The following is a 24,342-nucleotide window of genomic DNA, read 5'->3' as shown; positions in this document are numbered from 1 at the left end:
TGGAATAGTTTCCTATAGCCAATATTACTGTAGGGACATGTTTGCTAAAAGAGTACGTATTGGCAAAGAATAACAGAGATAATGCATTTTTTATGTTCATGAGTCAAGATTTTTTGTATGCCACGTTTCTCCTTTTAAAATGATTTTTTTTCTTTCCTGTTTTGCATGAAAACAGTGATGTGAAGCAGGATCTGCCAGCGTTAACTATAATTTAGCCCTGTTTTGAGTGTCATAAAAAACTGGTGGAGGCAGCAGCGGCGCCAGGGTTTTCGATGCTCGCAGCCCGCCAGTGGGCTGGGCACCTGCGAGCGCACTTGCGCCTACGCGCACTGGCCTGCATGATGACATCATGTGTGACATCATCACGGGCACGGCACACCCACCGGCCCGATTGTTGTGGTGGGCGGCTGGGACGGCGCATGGGTGGCGTCCCAGCTCTCCCGCTCGGTTGCCCTGCACCTCCGCAGATGCCTGCCTGCGGCTGCTGCGTCCAACCCAGGGGCATGTGCTGGTGGCGGCGGCGCAGGAGGGTTAGGAGGCTGCAGCTCCATGGCGCTCGCTCTCGCCCCTGCGCCTCCTCTGCCGCTCCCTCCGGTACCCCGCACCCTGAGGCCACCGCCTACCTGGCCTCAATGGGCGCACCGGCCCTGGGTGGAGGTAGGGAGATGGCATGCAAAAAGAGTCCATGAGCATATGGCATGTTTCTATTCTGTAAACTATAAACTGTGGCTTGGGGATTGGGAGATTGGGAAACAACATGGGTTTGGATCTACCAGAGCATTTCTGTGGATAAAGGATTCCCCCATGGACTGTGATTCGCTTACCGCCTCCTGCTACAACCCGAAATGTCCCCTGAAGTGCAGCATTTCAGGAGGCATTGGAGGCTGCAGCAGGAAGGGGAGATAAGAAAATCATATAATGCGGATAGGAGTCCAGTGCTTCAGTCGACCCACTCCTGAGTTTTTCTAATTCTAGAATTTTAGTTTCTAGAATACAGATTGCATCCATATGGTGAGGATTCTCTGTTTCCTTGTCATTGCCGTCACAAATGCAGAGGCATGTGTACTGGCAACAGCACATCCACACTTGAGTTTTGTGTGCACTTCCTCATCAGCTGCCATTTTTCTGCATATTTCCCTGCCACATGACTAGAGGGCTCGTTGAGAGTTCTCTTCAAGATTACTGTTGTGCTATAGTACAAAACATTAAACAATCTATTACAGTTTGTCTGAATTCTCAGCTTCTTTTTTTTAACAAGTGTTTAGCCTTTTTGCAATCCAAAACAAAAATGGCGAAGAAGCTTTTTTAGAAAAGAAAGCAAGCAAATTGGGAATTCAGTTGAGCTAGTAAATCATTGGGCTATAGGGCAATCGCAACTACTGTTTTTTTAAGTACTCAGAAAGCCTTTTATTAGCATAGCAGGGAAAATGGCAGCTGTGACAGGTTTTTAGAAGGAAAATGGTTTATGAAAGCAATGTAATGTTCATGCAATGTAATGTTCATATAATAATGCTAGGCATGATGATGAGGAATTAAAGTTACGATAAGGATAAAAGTTATTTGGATTATAGAATTGTTTTACACATCAGCTCATATGAATCTACAAACCACTATAATTTGTGCTTGTACACAAAAAAAGGCTGTTTTTTCCACAGTATTTACACAGAATACTGTGTATTTCTGCACAATAAAAGGATATGACATAAATGAGAAGATAGCAATCACTGTTGGAAAAGCTGATTCTGGGGAATAGAGAGAGAAGAATGTTCCTATCAAGAGGTAGGCCAAAATGTTTTGTATATCTAAAATAGATTTCACTTTTAGGTCAGTAAGAAGAAGTAAAACTCAGAGCTCAACTGAAGACAGCTCTTCGGAAGATGAGATGGATTGGAGTGGTAAAGATGATTTACTTCTGTCAAGTTTGTCTATACCTCAGTTAGATGGAACAGCAGATGAAAACAGTGGTAAGCAAGATTTTAAAAACCTTTGGAGTTTCATTTCCTCCATTAAACAGGAAACTTTCATCTGTATTTAATATTTTCTGCAAGATGTTAATAGTTAAAAGATTTTAAGCCTGTATCATTTCATCTTTTTAACCTGCAGTCTGAAATGAAGATTGTTTATCTTGCAGCATATAGTAATTGAGGTAGGCTTATAAGGCTTAAGCTGTGGTTTTGTATGTAATATCAACAAGTATGAGATCTTGCTCCTGTTTCAAGTTTACAAAGGATATATATTATCCAATTGTCAGTTATCAGGCATCCTGAGATTTTAAAAATTGTGACAAATTTTGTAGAGGCAAACTTGAAAATGAAGCTTAGTAGTCATAGAACAGAGTTTCCTTGGGGTGGATCCAAACTACTATCAACAGAATGAAATGGCAGAGTGGGATTTCACCATCTCAACACTCCTATTGCAGTCTATTTAAATTCTGCTCTTGGGGGGTCACATAACCTTCAGAAAAATATGGGGGGCACAGTAGGGGGTCTGTAGTGAGAAAGGAAGTAGAAATTGTCCTCCTATCCATTAGTATTACCTCAGTAGAACCACCCATTTGGATCCAACTCCTTGTTCTGTACTTCTCTCATTGTACTTTTGGCTGCCCTTCTGATAGCTCACATCATTATTTGATCCAATATATTTTTTAAATGGTTAGTATCACATATAATATCTGAGGGAGAAAAACAGTAAAATATCTTCTTGTATTTATTCTGTTTCAGACAATCCTTTGAATGATGAAAGGTCTCGAACCCACACATCTGTAATTGCATCAAGCAAAACTTCTGTAAAGACTTCGGTTTTTCACAAAGATGATGCTACTCTGGAACCCCCATCTTCAGCTAAGATTACTTTTCAGTGTAAACACACAAGTGCCCTTTCTTCTCATGTTTTGAATAGTGATGATGACTTCGAAGGGCTTTCTCAGCCAAACAAGATAGACATAAGGCCTGACTTTTCAATCAGCTCTTTTACAAAAGACAACACTTACAATGTAAAATATCCAACATCCTTCAACTGCATCCTCCATTCTGAGAATTCACACCAGGAAAGTAATAAAAGTGAAACACTCCAAGTTTTGGGTGAAACCGCTTATGAAGAGCTCTCCTCAGCAAGCAGACACCTGCCTAGCAGGAAATACACTGGCATCAGAAAGGCTACAAAGGACATCACTTTGCATGTGAGCCATCCAACTGATGAAGGCATTTTGGTTAAAAATTCTGACACTTCCAATTTGGGCCACTCCAAAAATAAAATGTCACCTGAAGTAAATAATAAATCCAGTAGTACAACTATAAATAGTCTTTTCTCACCACCAGAAAATTGTGAATTAGTGCCTTGCTCTGAGGTTAATAGAACTATTATTCATTCTGCTATAAATAACACTGATGAAGACAGTCTTAATAACCTTAAAGTTAGATATGAAGAATTTCAGGAACATAAAGCAGAAAAAACAAACCATAGCCAACAAACACCACATTATATGTTCTTTCCTAGTGTTGTTCTTTCTAATTGTCTCAGTCAGCCACAGAAATTAGGCCCTGTGACATACAAGCTGCAACAAGGCAAAAAGCAGACTAGGTTAAAACTAAATAAAAAGAAACTGAGTCTTATTAATCAACAGGAGTCTGCAAATCTCAATGCATCCACAAAAGAAAGCTGCTATATACAAGGTAATGCTAGCAACAATATTCCAGTTAAGGATAGTTTGCTACCAAATGATATCATTCAAGTTCCTCAAGGTGCTTTTGTAAACAAAATGGATACTAGTAACTGTATTGACTGCCACTTTGGAACTGAAACTCGAGAATCTGAACAGTCATTTGGGCTGTGTGGAAATAAGTACACGCTCCGTGCTAAGCGTAAAATAAATTATGAGACTGAAGACAGTGAATCTAGCTTTGGCATGCACAGTTCAAAAACAAGCCTACCTCATTGCATAGAAAATGATGAAAATTTAGATGGGTCTAAAAAGTCTCAGAAACGAAGAAAACTTTCTAAAAAATTACCACCCGTTATTATAAAATACATTATTATTAATAGATTTAGAGGGAGGAAAAATATGCTTGTTAAGCTAGGGAAAATAGATTCTAGTGAAGAGCGAGTTATACTTACAGAGGAAAAAATGAATCTATATGAAAAGCTTGCACCTTTAAAAGACTTTTGGCCGAAAGTTCCTGATTCTCCTGCAACCAAATACCCTATTTATCCATTAACGCCAAAGAAAAGTCACAAAAGGAAAGCAAAATGTAAGTCTACTAAGAAAAAGATTGGAAAACTACAAAATATGAATAGTAAGACTATTAAGAGAACTCTGTATTTCAGAAAAAGAACATATGCTTTTCTTTCTCCACCTCTCCCATCATATAGTGCTGAAGCTGAAGACTGTGATTTGAACTATAGTGATGTTATGTCTAAACTAGGTTTTCTCTCTGAAAGAAGTGCAAGTCCCGTTAATGTATCTCCACCTCGCTGTTGGTCTCCTACTGATCCAAATGCAGAAGAAATTACGTCTAATCTAGAGAAAGAAACTTTGGTGTTCAAAAATGCTGTTTACAGCAGGAAGACGGTTACTCCCATGCATAGAAGACGTAGTCAGTCAAAAACTCAGGTTAAGAAATATAAAAAGCAATTTGCTGGTTCTACTGTAAGAAGTAATAAAAAGAGCAAGAACAATCTAACTAATAAACCAAGAAATGATGTTAAGAAAAAGCCTAGAGCAAAACTGAAACAAAAAATAGAAAAGGTCTCAAAGTCTATAGCAGCTACAGATGAAAAAAATAATATTCCTCCAGGAGCAGAAGTTAAACTTGTGCTGAAGCACCATGATTTACCTGAGAATGTTCAGAGCTTGGGGAACTCTCAGTCACTATTTACACAGAAAGATATTCCTCTCACTGGCTATTCAGCAGGACATCTACCATCAACACAGCTCCCACTAACAGCTAATGCTCAAGGAAATCCATTGATTTATTTCCATTCACTGTTGGAAAACGAAAAACCTGTAGGGTGCCAAGTTTCCCATCTGACCCAGGAGAACCTTCATCCAGCCATAGCTTCTGTGGTGTCTGGTAGGGAAAAAGCCAAAATAAACTTCCAAAGATCTAATAGTCAAAGCAGTTTATTTAGAACAAAAGAATCCACCTTGGTTCAAAACAATGTGTTTGATCAGTCTAACCACGTATCTCAGGTAGCACTGAATGCATACAGTTCTAAAGACATGATGTCTAAAAAAGCAGAAGAAATTACAAATTCACAAAGCAGACTTTTATGTCCTGCTGGTAAGGTAAATGAAAACATCACTGCTTCAGAAACAATAAGGACTGATCAGATTCATTCTAGTAATTTTTTGCACTGTAAAGATAGTCAGCAGCAGATACTTTACCTTCCAGAAGCAGCAAAACATGCTGATCATATTTCTTTTTTTAAAACTTCTGAAGAAAGCCATGGACCTTTTCAGTTGCCAAAAAAATGCTTTGTTGCTTCTTTGAGAAGTCCAGTTAAAAAACTAGGATGGGAGCAGAAACAGAGAGGGTTTATTTTGGATATGACACATTTTAACCCTGAAAAAAACATAAAGCAACATGGTCTATCAGATACAATCGCTCAAACAAAAACTGATTCCCAGTGTATAGGTAAGACTCTGGTAACGCCTGCATTTAGTGAGGGACATTCTGGGTTAGCTGTTTTAAAGGAATTGCTCCAAAAGAGGCAGCGAAAAGCACTTGTTCACAATATGCATGAACAAATGTCAGTTAAATCCCAATTGACTTGTGGTGTTTCTTACCCTCTTGATCAAAATAAACTAATCAAAAGATCACGTTCAGTCATGTCACCAAGAAAACCTCGAGCTCCTAAAGATAAAAAGTCTAAAGAAAAACCACTCAAGCTTTTAAAAGAGCCTGCAAAGCAGCAAAACAATAGTAAGACTGTCCATTTCATATCTGACAGTCCTGTTTTTTATTCAGACCCAGGTTTTGAGAGCTGTTACTCGCTTGAAGACAGTCTGTCTCCTGATCATAATTATAACTTTGATATTAATACCATAGGGCAGACTGGATTTTGTAGTTTGTATTCTGGAAGTCAGTTTGTTCCAGCAGATCAAAATCTGCCACAGAAATTTCTCAGTGATGCAGTTCAAGATCTTTTCCCAGGACAAACTGCAGAAATTGAATTTTTGAGTCATAATAGCAAAATGTCTAAAGAAGAAAATCACTATTCAGATGCAACAACATGGTTAAGATCTGGTCCACTAAGTCCTCAACTTTTTGAGAAAAGGCTTTTGGATAATAACGAAAACCATCTTCACAACGCTTGGAAAAATAATATACTTCCATCAACATCTCATCCTAGCTCACCAGTAGATGTACAACAGGCAGAAATGTGCCAGAAAGAACAGTTCCAGTTGGACAGAAATGCTGTGAAGAAAGGGATATTTCTTAATCTTTCATCACCAAATAGTGACTGGAGCCAAAACCATTTTAGAAATGAAGCCGCTTTTGAATCAAATCAGCCACTTGATTCTGTTAGTATCTCTTTTTCTTCTATATTATCTTCACCAGATGGTGAACTTATGGATGTGGCTTCTGAAGATTTAGAATTATATATTTCAAGAAATAATGAGGGATTAACACCAACCCCAGATAGTTCACCAAGATCTACAAATTCACCCTCTCAGTCAAAAAATGGAAGTTCTCGTGCTGCACACATCCTTAAACCTCTAATGTCGCCTCCAAGTCGTGAAGAAATCATGTCAACTTTACTGGATCACAATCTTGCAGAAACAATATATCAAGAACCATTTTGCAGCAATCCTTGTGATGCACCAGAAAAGCCCAGGTAATGTGGTTATGTGTTTCTTTCTGTGTTTCTGTAGTTACCTTGTATCTGTTGTTGAATCTGGACCTTTGGGGTGTAAATAGAAAAACCCGCTTGCTGGGCTAGGTACATAGGTCACAGGGAAAGAGGGGGTGGAGTGTAGGAAAGCCACTGCCAAGGGAGCATAAGAGAGAGGGAGGGAGCATAGAGAGACAGGAGAAGCATGATAAAAGGAGAGAATTCCCTCCTGCACAAGTCTCATGGGCCCCATTGATGTTTTGTATCAATATATTTTCTGAGCCTCTTAAATTTTGCAGTTAATATGAATTTCACGCACAAATTTAATACAGCCTTTTCCCATGCTATGAGAGAGTCTGTGCTGTGTAATATTAAAATAATTATTTTACTTTTTTGCTTCATTTTTGCAGGTTCTTAGGTTTGAATCACTGTGGGGAGTTTAACATATGTTGTTTATAAACTTTAGCCTTTGTTATTGGAAAAAATACTAAAATAAAATCAAACTTTACATGCCTATTTTCTAATCAGTGCCCACTTTCTATTCAGTACTGATTTTCTACAAAACTGCTTTAAAAAAACCAGTAATTTTTGGACTCCATCTTGAAGAGAAAATAACTCCTCGCCTTATCTTCACAGAGAGATCGGAGGAAGACTACTTACAGTTGAAACAAGACTTGCAAATGATCTGCTTGAATTTGAGGGAGACTTCTCACTGGAAGGGCTACGGCTGTGGAAGACTGCTTTTCTTGCAATGGCTCAAAGCCCTAGACCTGGATCTCCCCTTCGCAGTAGCCAGTCCAGTGCTGATAAAAAACAAAGAAATAGCCGTAAAACTAGTGAAGAAAAAAAGATAGTGATTATGCCTTGTAAATGTGCACCAACTTGCCAACAAGTTGAATCATGGCTTCAGGCCAAAGAAGATTATGAACTCTTCAGGAAAAGACCTGTCATTAAAGTGACCGAGATAGCAACAGCTACTGACAGCTTGAAGTGTATGTCTTTACCTAAAAATCTGTGTTATGAAATGGCCAAGGCAGCTGAGCATTCTAACATACCCATTGCAGAAATTAGCAAACCACCTATGCGTTCAGCAGTTTTTTGCATTTCATCAGATCCTACACCACCACAGACAATGGGAAACTGTGATACAAATAGTACAGATTCTGAACTGAGTAAGACTGCAATCAAAAATAGGACTCTGCCACTTGTCACTGCAGTAGTAGAGACAGAGAGAAATAAAGAGGAAGATTATGTTGATTATAGCTCACCTGATTCACCAGTTCTTCCTCCGTGGCAAGAAGTAGCATGTCCAGATTCCAAATGGCCTTACTCAGAGGATTCAGAGGATATATTCTCTGTAGAAGAAAGTGAAACACTAGCTGAGAAAGTACAGAAGTTTGACAAAGAGGAAGGCAAGATACCCTTCAGTGTGTCCTCATCAAAAGAATGCGATAGCAATTCTGAAACTGTTTGCTTCCACAGCACACCTATTAGGGAGAAAATGTGTCAAGAAGGAATACAGGAAGCCCTTGCATTTACTCCATTATTACCAGGTAAGCTTTAAAAAATGACTGGCGAGCATGGGCATGCATAAAAAGTGCATGAGTGGCATGCATAAAAAGTGTAAGAAATTTAATTTCACAATAAAGGAAAAATCAGCAAATGATTAAAATGGTTACTAATGTATCTCCTGTTAGAATATGTTGAGTTCTCTAAAATAAATATAGTGAGTAGTTAGTATGACTTGAGTGAAGGAAGAAAAATGACCACGCTTAGACTAATTGTCTCTGTTTTTCAGTACAGGCATTCTTTAAGACCAGCAATATAAGAAGCTGCAGTGCTTCAAGATTGTGCCTAATAGTAAATGATTAAGAGTGCAATAAAAAACAGTTTTTGTGCACATCGTTCACTGTATAAACATAGTTTGTTATTTTATTATATTAATACCAATTACCTATTTTCTACCCCATGGCCAGGATCAAAAATCCGGAAATTGAATCATAGAAGAGGAAGTAATGTTGATGCCCTTCGAAAAGTACTTTTAACCACACAAGTTAAGGTAAAAATGGAATGGGAACTTTTAATAATAATAACATTTGATTTATATACTACCCTTCAGGACAACTTAACACGCACTCAGAGCAGTTTACGAAGTATGTTATTATTGTATTAGGTTCTGTAGTTCTATACAATAATTCTCCTATTACATTTTCTGTTTTTCCAGATGTTTTACACTTTGTTCTAGCAATTGTGCATATTGCTACAAATACACATGTATGAAATAAGTGTGAATTGTTCTTGAAAGAAATAGGAAACAGAACAAGATATTCTGTTGATGGTAAAATACTGCCAAGTGGTAATGCTTCTATTTAAGGAGAGAAATCAGTTGATGTGGATTAAACAGTGGTTTCAGGGAACCATGATTGGAAGGAGAGTAATTCATAGCACTGTTCTGCACAAGAGCTTCTACAGTACTTTGAGTAGAGCTGTAATATGTACGTTCTATAGAAACTTGCATATTCTGCTTTCACAACAGCTTGCACAAGCAGAAGAACATCTTTGGATATAACAAAATGTCTGTGAGTGAAAAATAACTTTGGAATTTATGGATACAAATCCATAATTTGATGCCAACAATGAAAGATATGCTAGCACATAAATGAAGCTGTGCAGTGTTAAGTTATATAAAGGCATTAAAAGATGGTAATGAGGAATGTTAGTGTAATTATTTTTGTGCAAAATTTTAAATAGTGCAATAGGGTTGCATATCTTGCATCCCAAGCCTAATCTTAGTAAACCAGGAGTCCCCAACATGGTGCTGGCCATGTGTTTTTAGAAAGTGGGCAGGGCCAGGTGGAGCTTTTGAACAGCAGGAGTTCTGATTGGCTATGCAGATTTTTTAAGGTTACTTCAACAACACCTGCCAATGCAGCACAAGGATCTTCACTGCATGACTGAAGGTAATCTGTATGTATGCAGAAAAATACTGTAAAACAATATGTTCATTTTCAGAGGCATCCTATTAAACAGAGATTCTGCCTGAAATGTTGAAGATTTACTATTAGCGTTATTCATTTCGTGGTTAGCTTTTCCTCTTGTGGCAGCTATCATTTGATTGGCTCTTCCTTCTAGGGAAGTCATTTTGTGGTTATGCCCACCACCCTTTGTCAGAGTTCCAAAGGTAACCAAAAACAAAAAGGTCTCCCAATAAGCAATTAACAATGAGAAACAGGAGTCAGTGTGGGCTTCCTTGTTGTTGTTGAGATTTCCAAAGGAATACTGTGGTTCTTTTCTCAGAAATTTGTATGAGTAGTTAAATTTGATACTTTAATAAACTTGAATAAATTTGAATAATGAAGTAGCTAGATATGTAATATTTAATGGAAAGTTTATTTTTTGTGCATGCTTTCTTTTGACAGAATCAATTCACTGCCAGAAATGTCCCAAAGAAAGAGACATCTCAGATTGAAGGACCATCTTTAAACAATTCTTATGGTTTTAAAATAAGTATGCAAAATCTTCAGGAAGCAAAAGCTTTACATGAGGTACCAGGTTCTTATCACTGAAAATAATTTAGCATTTGGTTTCTTTCTCTGTTAACTTTTAGCATTCAGGGTTTCATTGGTACAAGAACTCTTGTAGTGATGGTGAAGTTTTGTCTTTAAAACAGAAAAACCAAGGTGATGTCTGAAACTCAGAAATCCTTGTATCCAAATGAACTTCCTTCATTTGTTATTTTATTGATAATAAAAATAAAACAAACATTAAGAACGTCTTGACTAAGAACAACATATTGGTAAAAACATTAAATTATAATAAAATTCAAAAATAAGTAAATGAAACTGATCCATCAAATGTTAGTGAAGAAGACAAAAGTACAATGTTGACAAACCAGTAAACATTAAAAATTGTCAAAAGATATAAACTTTGATAACTAGTAGTAAATAGAATCTTAACCATAATAGTATAAACATTAAATACCATTCATTTGGTATTTAATGGTGAGAAGAAAGCAATATGCACATTAATTCAATAGGTGTGTTAATAATAGACCAAATAACACTTTATCATATATTGTAGTTAAAATTAACTAACATACAAGATCTGCCAGAAATTATAAGCCAGTATCCTCTCTAGATATACTGTTAAATAAAATTCATTAATTCTGAAGAGATTAATATATGGAAACCATTTTTTAAAATTACTCAGTTTACCTTTTTCCTTTTACACTTATGAAATTGGTTGTCATCAGCATAGAATCCCACAGTTTACTTAAATGTTCTTAAGTTGGAAGAAAGTCTGTTTGACGACAGTGTCTTAAATAATTCTAGAGGCTAGTTCTTTGTCTCTGATACATTTCAATCACAGATAAAAAAATGGATCTAAATCAGATTTGTAGCCCAACGTTTTTTCATTAACTTCTGAATGCAGGGCTCGTAGCCTAGGGCAGCGAAGGAAGAGGAATGCCAGTCAGCCTATAACGTTGGGTCTGCCATGACAAGCATCAGCCCTGAAAGGCACCCCCCACCCCACCCCCAGTGGAGGGCTTTCAAGGACCTGCTCCTTCCCTCCATCATATCGGATGCCCTCTTCCTTGCCTCTCCTTCTGTGCAGGTATGGAGGGCATCCTCCTGCACTGCGGTTTGGGAGTTGAGAAGAATGGGCAATAGCTTCTTGCAGGCAGTCGCTTCCCACTCTGCTGCATGGTGGCAAAGAGGTGCATGTTGGCTTTGCACTTTGCTGTGGTGGGGGTTGAAGATGGTGGGCAGTCTGTAGGAGGCAAGGAGGGCAAGCAGCAGCTTTTCACTGTACCTTGCCTTGCTGCTGAAATGTAGGGGTAAGGTAAGTAGGGTAGGGGGAAGAATGAGTGGTGGTGTCCTCATGATATGGAAGTGGGTACAAATTCATTTGTTCCCTAGGGTGCCAAAAGTTCTTGGGCCAGCCCTGTATTAATGTAGCCTCAGAATATTTTAGCATGGGAGATCTCTATCAAAGGTAACAAAAAAAATCTCCTCTTCCATTCTGACTCGTAAAGAAATTTGCACTACAATTTTGGCTATCTTATTTTAAGATTTCAAATATAATAATATCACCATAGGCATCTAAAAGCAAGTTTTCTTACCCACATTAGGAATAAAACCCCTCTTTCCAAAGATGTTACCTGGTATATATACACTTTAGGATAGACTTCTATGCATCTTCATTCTTGCTTTCTTGTGTGTTTGTCGACCCTGAATTAGGTAGAAATAGATATAACTAGGGCTGTGCAAGCCCTGGTCGCTTCGGGTTTCCAGCTTTGGGTTTACCCGAACCGGGAAACAGCTTTGGGTAAAGCTGCTTTGGAGATACAGCTTCGTATAGCTTCGGGTTTGCCTCGGAAAAATTCTGGTGTCAATTTCACTTCCAGCTTTCGGGTCCCCTGGGGGGGGCAATTTCTTTCCGAGGCAAACTAAACTTGGTGGAGACCTTCTCTTACCTCTTCCCTAACAACCCCCCAAGTTTCGGAAAGTTTGGACTTTGGGGGGACATGTTATGGCTCCCCAAAGACGGTACCCCTATCCTCCTCCATTTGCCATTATTTCCTATGGGAAAAACAGGCGACCTTTCTAGGTTGCTAGGGGTGGCATTTTGCAAGCAAAAAGCACCCAACTTTCAGCGGCCCTTCTCCTACCTTTCCTCCCACCCCCCCACCAAGTCTCAACCTGCTCCCACTTTGGGGGGCCATTTTATGGCCCCTCAAAGAAGGTACCCCTATCCTCACCTCCATTTCCTATGGGGAAAAAATGAAGAGGCTTGTGTGGCTAGGGGTGGCATTTTGCATGCAAAATGCCCCCAACCCTCAGGGGACCTCCTCCCACCTGTCCTCCCACCCCCCACCAAGGCTCAGCCTGCTCCCACTTTGGGGGGCCATTTTATGGCCTCCCAATGAAGCTGCCCTCAGCCCCCCTCCTTTTCTCCATTATATCCTATGAGGGGGGGGGAGAAGAGGCTTGTCAGGCTAGGGGTGGCATTTTGCATGCAAAATGCCCCCAACCCTGAGAGGACCTCCTCCTACCTGTCCTCCCACCCCCCACCAAGGCTCAACCCGCTCCCACTTTGGGGGGCCATTTTATGGCCTCCCAAAGAAGCTGCCCTTAGCTGCCCCTCCTTTTCTCCATTATATCCTATGGGGGGGGAGAGGCTTGTCAGGCAAAATGCCCCCAACCCTCCAGGGACCTCCTCCTACCTGTCCTCCCACCCCCCACCAAGGCTCAACCCTTTCCCACTTTGGGGGGGGCCATTTTATGGCCTCCCAAAGAAGCTGCCCTTAGCCCCCCTCCTTTTCTGCATTATATCCTATGGGGGGGGAAGAAGAGGCTTGTGTGGCTTGCACACATTTTGTGTGTGCAAAATGCCCCCAACCCTGAGAGGACCTCCTCCCACCTGTCCTCCCACCCCCCACCAAGGCTCAACCTGCTCCCACTTTGGGGGGCCATTTTATGGCCTCCCAAAGAATCTACCCTCAGCCCCCCTCCTTTTCTCCATTATATCCTATGAGAGGGGGGAAGAGGCTTGTGTGGCTAGGGGTGGCATTTTGCATGCAAAATGCCCCCAACCTTGACAGGACCTCCTCCCACCTGTCCTCCCATCCCCCACCAAGGCTCAACCTGCTCCCACTTTGGGGGGCCATTTTATGGCCCCTCAACGAGGTGCCCCTATCCTCACCTTCTCCATTATATCCTATGGGGGGGGGAGAAGAGGCTTGTCAGGCTAGGGGTGGCATTTTGCATGCAAAATGCCCCCAACCCTCAGGGGACCTCCTCCTACCTGTCCTCCCACCCCCCACCAAGGCTCAACCTGCTCTGACTTTGGGGGGGCCATTTCGGAGGGGGCTAACCCGAAACCCCCAACAGCCCCAAAGACACCCTCCCCAATATTCCCACACTTTCCCCCTACCCCAAGAGCAGGCTGGTCAGCCATCTCCCATTGTTCCCTATGATGGGAACTTTTAAACTCTCTTTCCCAGGGCAATTATGCACATCCCAGGGGTGCTATAATGGAGGGCACAGTCCTGAGTGCAAGCTTGTCCCTGTGAAAGCACACCTGAACCACAGACACCCTCCCCAAAATTCCCCCACCACCTACAGAGAGGGCTGGCCGGCCAGCTCCATTGTTCCCTATGAGGGGAACTAACCTAATACCAAAGAACAAAACCACAAACACACTGAATAAAGTTTAAAATCTTTATTTTTCAACCTTAAAATACAGAAAAAAGGCACAGTAGTGTGACACAGCACACCATTCCCACACCCCACCCCAAAGGAACACAACTCACTACACACCAGAGAATCTGAAAAACACAGTTGCATGCAAAAATCTTTATTTCCTGTTGTGATTCAAGTTACACAGCATGAACACAACACAAAGGGCATCACAGCCGCCCGTCACCTCAAAGGAACACAACTCACTACACACCAGAGAATCTGAAAAACACAGTTGCATGCAAAAAATCTTTATTTCCTGTTGTGATTCAAGTTACACAGCAAGAACACAACACCGAGGGCATCGCAGCCGCCCCCCCCCCCACCCCAAAGGAACACAACTCACTACACACCAGAGAATCTGAAAAACACACACACACACACCAGGAAACACCCTTCCTCCCCCCCCCCCCAAACCCTCAAAAATCATAGCTTGGGGCAGACACACAGACACTCACACACACAGTAGGAAACACTCCTCCCCCCAACCCTTTAAAATCTTAGCTTGGGGCAGACACACAGACACACTCTCACACACACACACCAGGAAACACTCCTCCTCCCCCCCTAACCCTTTAAAATCTTAGTTTGGGGCAGACACACACACCCGCACCAGGAAACGCTCCTCCCCCCCCTCTAACTACACACACACACACCAAATGTAGAAAAAAATTGATTTTTTAAAAAAAATTCACTCCCACCCAGTCAAGCCCCTAATCCTCCCCTCCCCACACCCACCAAGACAATCCCCCCCAAGAAAACTTAAAATACTTTAAACAGGTACAAACCCCCTCCCCCAACCAACAACAGTAAAAATGAATCAAGAAAAAATTCTGAAAAAATGTAGAAAGATATTAATTTTTTAAAAAATATTCACTCCCACCCAGTCAAGCCCTTAATCCTCCCCTCCCCACACCCACCAAGACAACCCCCCTCAGAAAACCCTGTGAGTCACTGACTCGCTCACCACTCCTGCAGTCCAGCGATGGTCAGGCGACAGGCAGGAATTCAACGGGGGAAGTCCTCCTCCACAGCAAGACTGCAGAGACAAGATGCTCGACCAGCCACAGCAGCAGCAGGAGTCTCTCAAGTCTCTCAGTCTAGGAAAGAGCAGAATGGAAACTGGTTATTAAATAAGTATATTAACTGTTTAAAAACTACTTCTAAATTCTAACCCCTCAGTGCCAGTGTGTGGAAGCCAGAGTAAAAAACTAGGCCAAAGCCTTGGCACACACCAGGGAAGCCACCCACTGTAGAAATGAAAGGCAGGCACAGTAAAAAAAACTTTACAGAGCAGCAGTGGGCCAGCTTCAAGTTAAACCCCCCACCACCACCTAGGCCAGAGCCTTGGCACACACCAGGACTTGGCATGAGTCTGCCCCTGGGAAGCCACTGTTAAATTTAAAAAATAAAAATGAAATGCAAACTTAAAACAAATCCTTTCCCAAACCCATTGCCCCCCAACCATCCCCTCCCCCAAAGATCAAAGAATCTTGTGAGTCAGTGGGACTCACTTACCAGTGAGATGCAGGGCCAGTCAGCAGCGCTCTGCAGCAGGGTCCTCCTCTTCCAATTTCTGTCCAGGCAAGACGCTCTGTCAATGTCAGGGTAAATTGGAAGATTCCTAAAGGGAAGCCTCCAATTTATAGCCCTGCACGCCAGCATTTTAAAAAAGGCACTCTACTTCCAGAGAATCCCCATTGGCTGGGCTGGAAGGAGAGCAGCAAGCAAAAACTCCCGCCACTTTTTCAGGGATGGGAGGGGGAAGGAGGAGGTTAGAGTGAGTCACTCACTACTACTCCCCCTCCCCTCTCCAAAGCCGGAGCTGGAAGCCTTGAATAGGCTTCAAAAGTTGCCTTTTTTTTTTAAAGCAGGGGAAGGGTTTTGCTTGCTGCTGCTGGTCTCCATTGCCAGCTGCTTGCAATCGCAAGCAGCCGGCAATGGAGATCAGCAGCAGCAAGCAAAAAGCTTTATGTGCAAAAACAAAACAAAACACGGCGCTGGGAGCCCAAGCGACATGAATCACTTCGGGTTGCTTAGCTTCGGTATTTCCGAAGCGTGGCCATCTTGCTGGCCCCACTTCGGGAAATTAGGAAGCTACACGAAGCGGGTAGCTTCGGGTAACTTTACCCGAAGCAAAACCCAAAGCGACCAGCCCTAGATATAACTATAGGCATAGATCCAGAGGAGTAGGCATATAGGCATAGAACATCACATAATTTAAATCTTGTTCCTCAGTTTAACTTCCATCTGAAAATTATATACAATTTGTGACCTCACCCATTATTTATTATTTATTTATATACATTATTTATAGTCCACCTTTCTCACTGAGACTCAAGGTAGATTACACAGTGTGAGTCAGTACAGTCAGTTTCAAAGACATTTTGATAAACAATTTAATAGGGTATATAAATGCAATTTTGCAGAGATTTAAAACTTATAAAAATCCAATACAAAGTTGAAGAAATGCTAAAACAGAGCATAAGCAATTCTAAGATTGACCTATACATATGTAAAAACTATCGAGTAGGATCATACTTAAAGCAACATATAATACATAGTAATAAAGCCTATAGTCCTATCTTTTTACTTATGCATCTCTTTTGAGACCAATTCCTTACAGTACAGCCTTCCTATCTGAGTAAAAAGCCCTCTTGAATAATTCAGTTTTGCATAGTTTTCAGAAAGCCAAGAGATTGGGAGCTTTCCTGAACTTCTTCAGGTTGGTAGTTTGATATCTTGTCCCTTCGCTGTCGCCTGCCGCCCACTGTTGACACAGTAAGGAACTGGAGACTCCTTGGCCGTCTTCTGCGTCTGTATTAGATCATTTCAGGCTGCTCTCCCAGGACAAAGTTGACAGGATCCTGCAGGGGATGAGGCCAACCACCTGTCCTCTGGACCCCTGCCCATCCTGGCTGTTGAAGGGGGGGCTATGGGACCATTTGGAGGCCATTGTTAACATCTCCCTGAGCTCTGGGGTTTTTCCCGGAGTGTTAAAGGAGGTGGTGGTGTGGCCCCTCCTGAAAAAACCACCTTTGGACCCCACCGACCCATCCAGTTACCGCCCAGCGTTGAACCTCCCATTCCTGGGCAAGGTGATTGAGTGGGCAGTGGCAGTACAACTGCAGGAATTCCGGAATGATGCTGTAGTCCTAGTCCCATTCCAGTCCGGCTTCTGTCCTGGCCATGGGACGGAGACGGCCTTGGTTGCCCTCACAGATGACCTTCGCAAGCATCTGGATCGAGGCAGGTCAGCGCGGCTTGTGTTACTCGATCTCACAGCAGCATTTGACATGGTCGACTATGACTTGTTGGGGATTAGGGGGACAGCCTTACAGTGGCTGGTCTCCTTTCTCCAGGGTTGGGGACAGGGTGGCGCTCAGGGGAGATCTATCACCCCGTCACCCTTTGGTTCCGAAAGGGGCGATACTCTCCCCAATGTTATTTAGTATCTACATGCGCCCCCTCGCCCAGTTGGTGCAGAGGTTTGGGCTGGGTTGTCATCAATATGCGGATGACACCCAGCTTTTTCTGTTGATGGATGGCCGGCCGGACACGGCCCCAGACAATCTGGCCAGAGCTCTGGAGGCTGTGACGGCATGGTTGAAACAGAGCAGGCTGAAACTGAACCTGGTGAAGACGGAGGTCCTGCAGCTGGCACGGGGGCTGCCAGATGTTGGGATCCAGCTCCCTGCCCTGGATGGGACACCACTGGCAGTGCTCCTGGATGCCTCCCTGTTGATGGAGGCCCAGGTCATGGCAGTTGCCAAGTCTGCATTTTTCCATCTCCATCAAATCAGGCAACTTGCTCCTGACCTGATGCTCCAGGACCTGGCTACAGTGACCCATGCAACGGTCACCTTCAGGCTAGATTACTGTAACTCACTCTACGCTGGGCTACCCCTGGGCTTGATCTGGAAACTACAACTGGTCCAGAATGCGGCGGCGCAGGTCCTGACCGGTATATCCTACCAGTCACATATCACACCTGTCCTGCAGCAGCTGCACTGGCTTCCGATTGAATTCCAAATCAGGTTCAAGATGTTGGTTCTTACCTTTAAATCCCTGAGCCGGTTGGGACTGGCATGTCTTCGGGACCGCCGCTCCCTGTATGTTCCCCAGAGACCGCTTCAATCAGCGGATAAAGGTTTACTGGTGGTCCCCAAACCTAAGGAAGCCCGCCTCGCTTCAACCAGGGCCAGGGCCTTTTCAGTCCTGGCCCCAGCCTGGTGGAATGCTCTGTCAATGGATACCCGGGTCCAGTGAGACATATTATCGTTCCGCCGGGCCTGTAAGACAGAGCTGTTTCACCAGGCGTTCGGTGGTTGAAGGGAGCGGTGCCATGTCGGCCTCCCACCTTTAGGGTGGGGTGGGGGTTCTCCCCACCATTGCACTTTAATTTATCTGGTTAATTTATTTCATTATTGTTTATTGTATGTTGATTTTAGAATTATTGTTTTCTTGTTTTTATTGATTTTAACTGTCATTAACCGCCCAGAGCCCCTGAGGATGGGCGGTTTATAAATCGAAATAATAAATAAAAAATAATAAATAAATAAGGTGGGGGCCACCACAGAGAATGCACGTGTTCAAGCAGCTGTTGGTTTTGCCCATGTGCATTATTGCAGAAATGACTAAAATTACTATAGAGGTTTACTTGAGTGCAGTTCCTTGATTACAGTTCCATGTATGGCCATTTGTTAAATCTCTCATTATTCAATTTTGGCGTTCTGTCAACAGCTTCTTCTGAGAAGATAGTTTCAGGAGGGTAGCCATATTGGTCTGTAGTAGAACTGCAAGATTGGAATTCAGTAGCACCTTAAAGATGAACAAGATTTTCAGGGTATAAGCTTCTTGTTCTGGGAAGACAGAAATACGGCATAAACTTTACAAAACGTTAACATAATCTAATGCACCAAAGGACATGACTAAAGCTTTATTCTTATCAAATATCCTCTGCAATATCAGTATTGCCTGAAGCCTTTAAAAATAAGTTCTATACCAGTAAATCTTTTGTAGTGGAAAATGGAAAGAAGGTGATTTCAAATTACTGCTTTTCTTCCTTTTGACCTTGATTATCAAAATGATAAGAGTACAGCCACAATGTGTAGTCTTTACATTTCCACAATTGAGTCTTACAAACTTATTAACCTGTAAATGTGTAAAATAAATTGTTCTGCAAGCATTTTATTACTGTTTATATGCTTTCATTCATAATATTGTCTATTTCAAAAGATGTTAAAAGACTAACAATGCATAATTTTCTACCTAGGTTCAGCACCTTACACTCCTCAGTATAGAATTACATGCTCGAACAAGAAGAGACTTGGAGGCAGATCCTGAGTTTGATCCTATCTGTGCTTTATTCTATTGCATCTCTTCTGACACCCCAAGACCAAATACTGATAAAATGGAAATTACTGGTGCTATAGTGATTGATAAAGACAGAACAAGAACAACCATAAGCCAAGGTTCTTCTTTTTTGTTTTCTCTAGAAGTTTTTATCAACATGTTCATTTTATCACCTCCAGGTATTAACAAACAATATGATAAAATGTGGTTGAAAGGTTTTCAGTAGTGCTTAAATTCATGTCCTCTCATTGAATGAAAGGTCCATAGGAGGCATAACAGAGGTTTCCACCTTACATCTTCCTATGAACTTTTGCAAGGGCTATAATCTTGAAGTGTCAATTTAGTATATATTAAACCTATGTTTAGGGAGTAGGTGGCATGCTCCTGCAGAAGTCGTGAAGCTGTAAAGAGGAAAGTGTGTCTGATTCAGTCCATAAAGCCCTTTGCTGGAATGCTCTCTTAGTCTTCAACTGGTCTGTTCAAGAATTGCAACTGTGGTAATTTGACAAATTTGGTTTATATTGACATAGAAATTTAATTATATTAAATGTAAGGGTTGGTGGTTTTTTTTGGTTTTCTGATCTTTGTAGGGTCTAAACAAGGCCCTTATTGTATTGTACCTTTTTGGCTTTGTTTAGACCAGTGATACTCAACCTGTGGCTCTAGAGCCGGATGCTCTTGAGGTCCTACAGGCGGCTCTCGCAGTTTAGGCACCTGATCGGCGCTCCACTCTATCAGGCAGCGCGGGGAGCACTGACCAAAGGACCGGCAGTGTGGGAGTGGCTGAAGTACCTCCTCCCATAGGAGGAAAACGAAGGAGCTGCTGGGATCCCCCCACAGGTAAGAATAGAAATTGCCTCAAACCCAGCAGCGATGGAAGAATGGGGAAGTCTTCCTCTTTTTCCCAGCAGCCAACAGGTCATGAACATAGTGGTTCCAGAAAAGATGATGGTCATGTAATGTTTCATTATGTGATTTTAAGTGGCGGCATACCACCATCACACATTGGAGTAAAAATATGATGCAAAATTGCAGTGTTAGTACTTAATATTATGCAATGGTAAATTGTTGAAGTGGCTCTCCAGCTGTTAAAGGTTGAGTACCACTGGTTTAGCCTAGTTAAAATGTTAGATGTGATCTTGAGTAAAACATTAAACGGTGCGAAATTTATCATTAAACAACTGTATATTGCATATCATTAAGCATCTGGGCAAAATGGGGAACTTGGCATTATTGACAAAAGCTTTATCTCTCAGTTTTATTTCTGCAGATCAAGAAAAAAAATATTAACTTAAATCCCGTATCTTCCTTCTGCTTGTTCACCATGATCCTCCACTGTGAAGTGCATTCCTCTGGCACTAGGTGCTGTCTACTTCAGTGTCTAATGCTGTAGGACTGTGCTGTGCAAGTTGAAGGAAGGTATACAATCTGAGCCATTATTCTTCACTGTAATGTATTTGGGTAGCAGTTTTCCTTAATAGATATTTAAAGGTAACATAATAGATAATTTGTCCTAAACAGTCCTGCTAGCTTGATAAACTGAAGAAATGATTTATGAATCAAATTAGTGTAAATGTCACATTATATTGAACACAGTAATATTAAATTCTGCAAAATTATTCTTTGTGTTGGTGTTGGTATTTTTCTCTGAAGAATCTTGGGGCTAGGATACTGGATAGCAAAGTGACATCTAATTTTTTTAAAAAAAAATCATACCATGTAACTATTCAAATTCTGAAAGTATGGTTGGCTGTTCATGTTTTGCTATAACAAAATCAATGACCCAACTAAACAGATACTGAAATGAGGGGGAAGGTCTGTATTGACTTGACTTAGCTTTTGTCTTTTAGCATTGTTTCTGACTTATGTGACTGGGAGTTTTCAGCATTTTAATAATAATAATAACACAACCAACAACCACAGCATTCAATTGTATATACCGCCCTTCAGGTCAACTTAACAGAGTGGTTTACAAAGTATGTTGTTGTTATCCCCACAATAATCGTCCTGTAAGGAGATACCTAAATACTTTACTTGAAATTGTGAAAACACAATTGATAAAATCAATGATAATATTTGTTTGGATTGAAAAATAGCACTTTTCTAATGTTTTGAATATTGCTTACCTGTCCTGCTTACCCCACGTGCAAGAAGCAATGTAGCTTACTCAGTCTAGCATAGCCAGCCCCTTGTTCAACAGGTTGCCTCAATTCCTGTTGATGTAGTGCTTTGTATTTTATACAAGTTTCTATGCACTTTCTACTGTCCTTTCTTTTCTTTTTAAATAAAACTTTTATTATTAAAAAAAACCCAGGTTTCCTCAGTTCCTGGCAATTACCATTCTGTGTGCCCAGTCTTAACATGAGCATTCACTTCAAACACAGGCTCTCTCTCTCATACAGAGCATTAAAAATATCTTCTACCATAGCTGCTCTTCTCTTACTTGGGTCAAGGGCAGCTTGCACACCAGGGGCTTGAGCATAAAGCAGTCCCAACATGTTTCAGTATAAGAGGTAGGAAGTCTCTTTTTGAAGTGAACACTCAGGTTGAGATGGAATTTGCGCAGGAGCATTGTGGCTGGACTCCAAAGCAGCAGGGATGGAGGTAAGGTAGAGCTATATTAACATCCTAGTGTAGGCTTTCCTCAGCCTGTTCTCTGCGTATGAAGCAAGCAAGATTTGTACTTGTGTTTGTTTAATTTCGTAACTTTGTTTTAGATGAGTAAGTTAATGTATACTTATCTGTGTGATGATATAGGTTGTAGTTTAGAGCGCAGTCTTTAAATGTACTGGTCTCACTGTTGCAGTTGTCCATTCTTTTTGGGGTCACACAAATAAGAAATGGAAGAATGTTGAAAGAATGTATTTAATTGCAAAATGTGAGTGTTGTTGAAAATACAGATAATTTTAACATTTTTTCAAATGAGGTTGGTTGCTTTCTTAATGTGCCACATATCTGATTGTGAAATTACATAAACATGTGAGTATTGGAAGGTTCCAATCAACATTATTGAAACATACTTATGGTAAAAGAGAGCATATGTATAATACAGCTTATGTATTATGAATTTATTTAAATGAGATTTCCATCCATCGTCACATTCCATGAGTATTACAATCGGGAGGTGGTGTAATGACAAATTAGAGTTATTTCTCAAAAGAATATTGAATTTTTTCTAGAAATAAATATATCTTAATTTGCTTTTTAGGTAACAGAGAACAAGCACCTTTGCTTGCAAGATCTGGTATCTCAGGATTGGAAGTCACCTACGCTACTGATGAAAGAACACTTTTCCAGGAGGTAGTGAATATTGTTAAAAGGTAGTGCATTGTGTTCTCCATTTTGTGGTTTTTTCCAGCCTTGGAATTGTTAACTTTAGCTTTTTTTTTTTACTTCTAGCCACCCTTCTTTTTCTCCTTCCCTCCCCCCAGTGTAAATTTCTTGAAAAAGTTTGATTTCCCTGCTGACAACAAATATATTTAACTTCTGAAGGTATTTATGTAAGTCTCCAAACTGATCTCTCACATCGGTCTTCTTGAACTTGTAATACCCCTTTTTGATATCCGGAATACGTATCAATATTAAAACTAAAAGACTTCTGAAACTTAGCTCTTCTTACACTAGGAATGAAAAAAGCTCTAATAAGTAGGTGGAAGTTTCTGTCAGAATGTAGGAAAAATAATTCTTTGCAGTAATACAGATAAACATTTATAGGTCTGAAACGATCATCCTTGCACATATTTGACTTCTCCCAATGGGAAACTCATGCTTCCTCAGGTTTGGAAAACTGCTTGGTCTGCCATTTCCAAGTTTCTGACCTGTTTTTAAGAACTCTGAGGTCATGCACCTGTGAAACTTTCTTCAGGTCAACTGCCAAAGCTTCAAATTACCTAATTTTACCAAGAAAACTAAACTTTGAAACATCTGGCTGGAATACATTCTCAAGGAAAATGTGTACTAGGCAGAGTACATTTGCAATTCTCTCTCTCTCCAGCTAGAAAACTTCTGATGAGAATGGCATTGACAAAACCCAGGAAGCCAGAATACAAAAGAGTTGCTGAGAGCAACCAACACAGGGTGGGTCCTGACGAAGCAGCGGATTCCTGTTCAGAGAAGACAAAATTACAGGTAAGGAAATTAATTTTATCTTTCTCTTTTTTGGGAATCCGCTGCTCCGTCTGGCTTGGGAAACAACTAGGAAGTAAAAAGCTGCTGCTTTTATTTTATTTTTGTAAAATCCTCCACCATTTGGGAAGGGTAGGGGCAAACATCATTTGAGTATACATAAAAACATGCTAAAGAATAGCACTCTACAATTTGTTTTTGTTTCTGAAGATCACCAGAGAAGACTGAACTGCTGAAGGTTTCATTGGAATGAAGAAAGTAACAGGATTTAACATCTTCATGGTAGAAAGTCATAGCAACTGGGTTGCTATATGTTGAGTTGCCGTGCATCCAGTTGTCAATGTCTGTACAACTGCTGGAATGCAATTTGTTCCTACAAAGATTATGATTAGGAGATTTTTGCCTCTGAACTGGGAGGTTAATAACCCTGCTACAGAAATCATCGTGAAACATCAGTTTTTCTCCTCACCTGAAAAATAATGAAATTTACCCTTTTTCATTCTTTGTTAATTTCCACCAGTACTGATCCTATTTAGGAAGATCTCAGTTTTCTGAAACCAAATTAAAAGGCAGTGTTCAGAAATCCAAAATTCTATGTAGCTGTTTTGAAAGTCAACAGTTTCTCCTGCTATTATGTTTTCATATTAGTAATATTTCATGGTACTAAGTAAAGCGCCATGTTAAGCCAAATTCTGTACCATCATTTCCTCTGAAAATAATGAAATGATCCATTCAAGATTTGGTTAGGAGGCTCTGATATTTGGCCTTGATACTGAATGATACACAG

At 41.0% G+C, this 24,342-nt stretch overlaps 1 protein-coding gene across 2 annotated transcripts in view; it reads left to right on the top strand.

Annotated features, from left to right (window-relative positions):
- Positions 1–24,342, top strand: part of REV3L (REV3 like, DNA directed polymerase zeta catalytic subunit) — a 122,916-nt gene that overhangs the window by 62,711 nt on the left and 35,863 nt on the right. For both annotated transcript variants that reach the window (XR_008596842.1, XM_054976325.1), the window contains exons 12-18: positions 1,825–1,964; positions 2,721–6,837; positions 7,471–8,387; positions 8,811–8,893; positions 10,254–10,379; positions 19,351–19,549; positions 22,639–22,750. Coding sequence is in view for 1 of the 2 variants with exons in the window: in XM_054976325.1 (XP_054832300.1) it covers positions 1,825–1,964; positions 2,721–6,837; positions 7,471–8,387; positions 8,811–8,893; positions 10,254–10,379; positions 19,351–19,549; positions 22,639–22,750 (5,694 nt within the window). In the remaining variant the exon portion in view is untranslated. The remainder of the gene's footprint in view (positions 1–1,824; positions 1,965–2,720; positions 6,838–7,470; positions 8,388–8,810; positions 8,894–10,253; positions 10,380–19,350; positions 19,550–22,638; positions 22,751–24,342) is intronic.

This window comes from Eublepharis macularius, chromosome 1, assembly GCF_028583425.1.
Source record: "Eublepharis macularius isolate TG4126 chromosome 1, MPM_Emac_v1.0, whole genome shotgun sequence".
Taxonomy (NCBI): domain Eukaryota; kingdom Metazoa; phylum Chordata; class Lepidosauria; order Squamata; family Eublepharidae; genus Eublepharis; species Eublepharis macularius.
The sequence above is the reverse complement of the archived record's forward strand: the minus strand, read 5'-3'. Positions and strand labels throughout refer to the sequence as shown.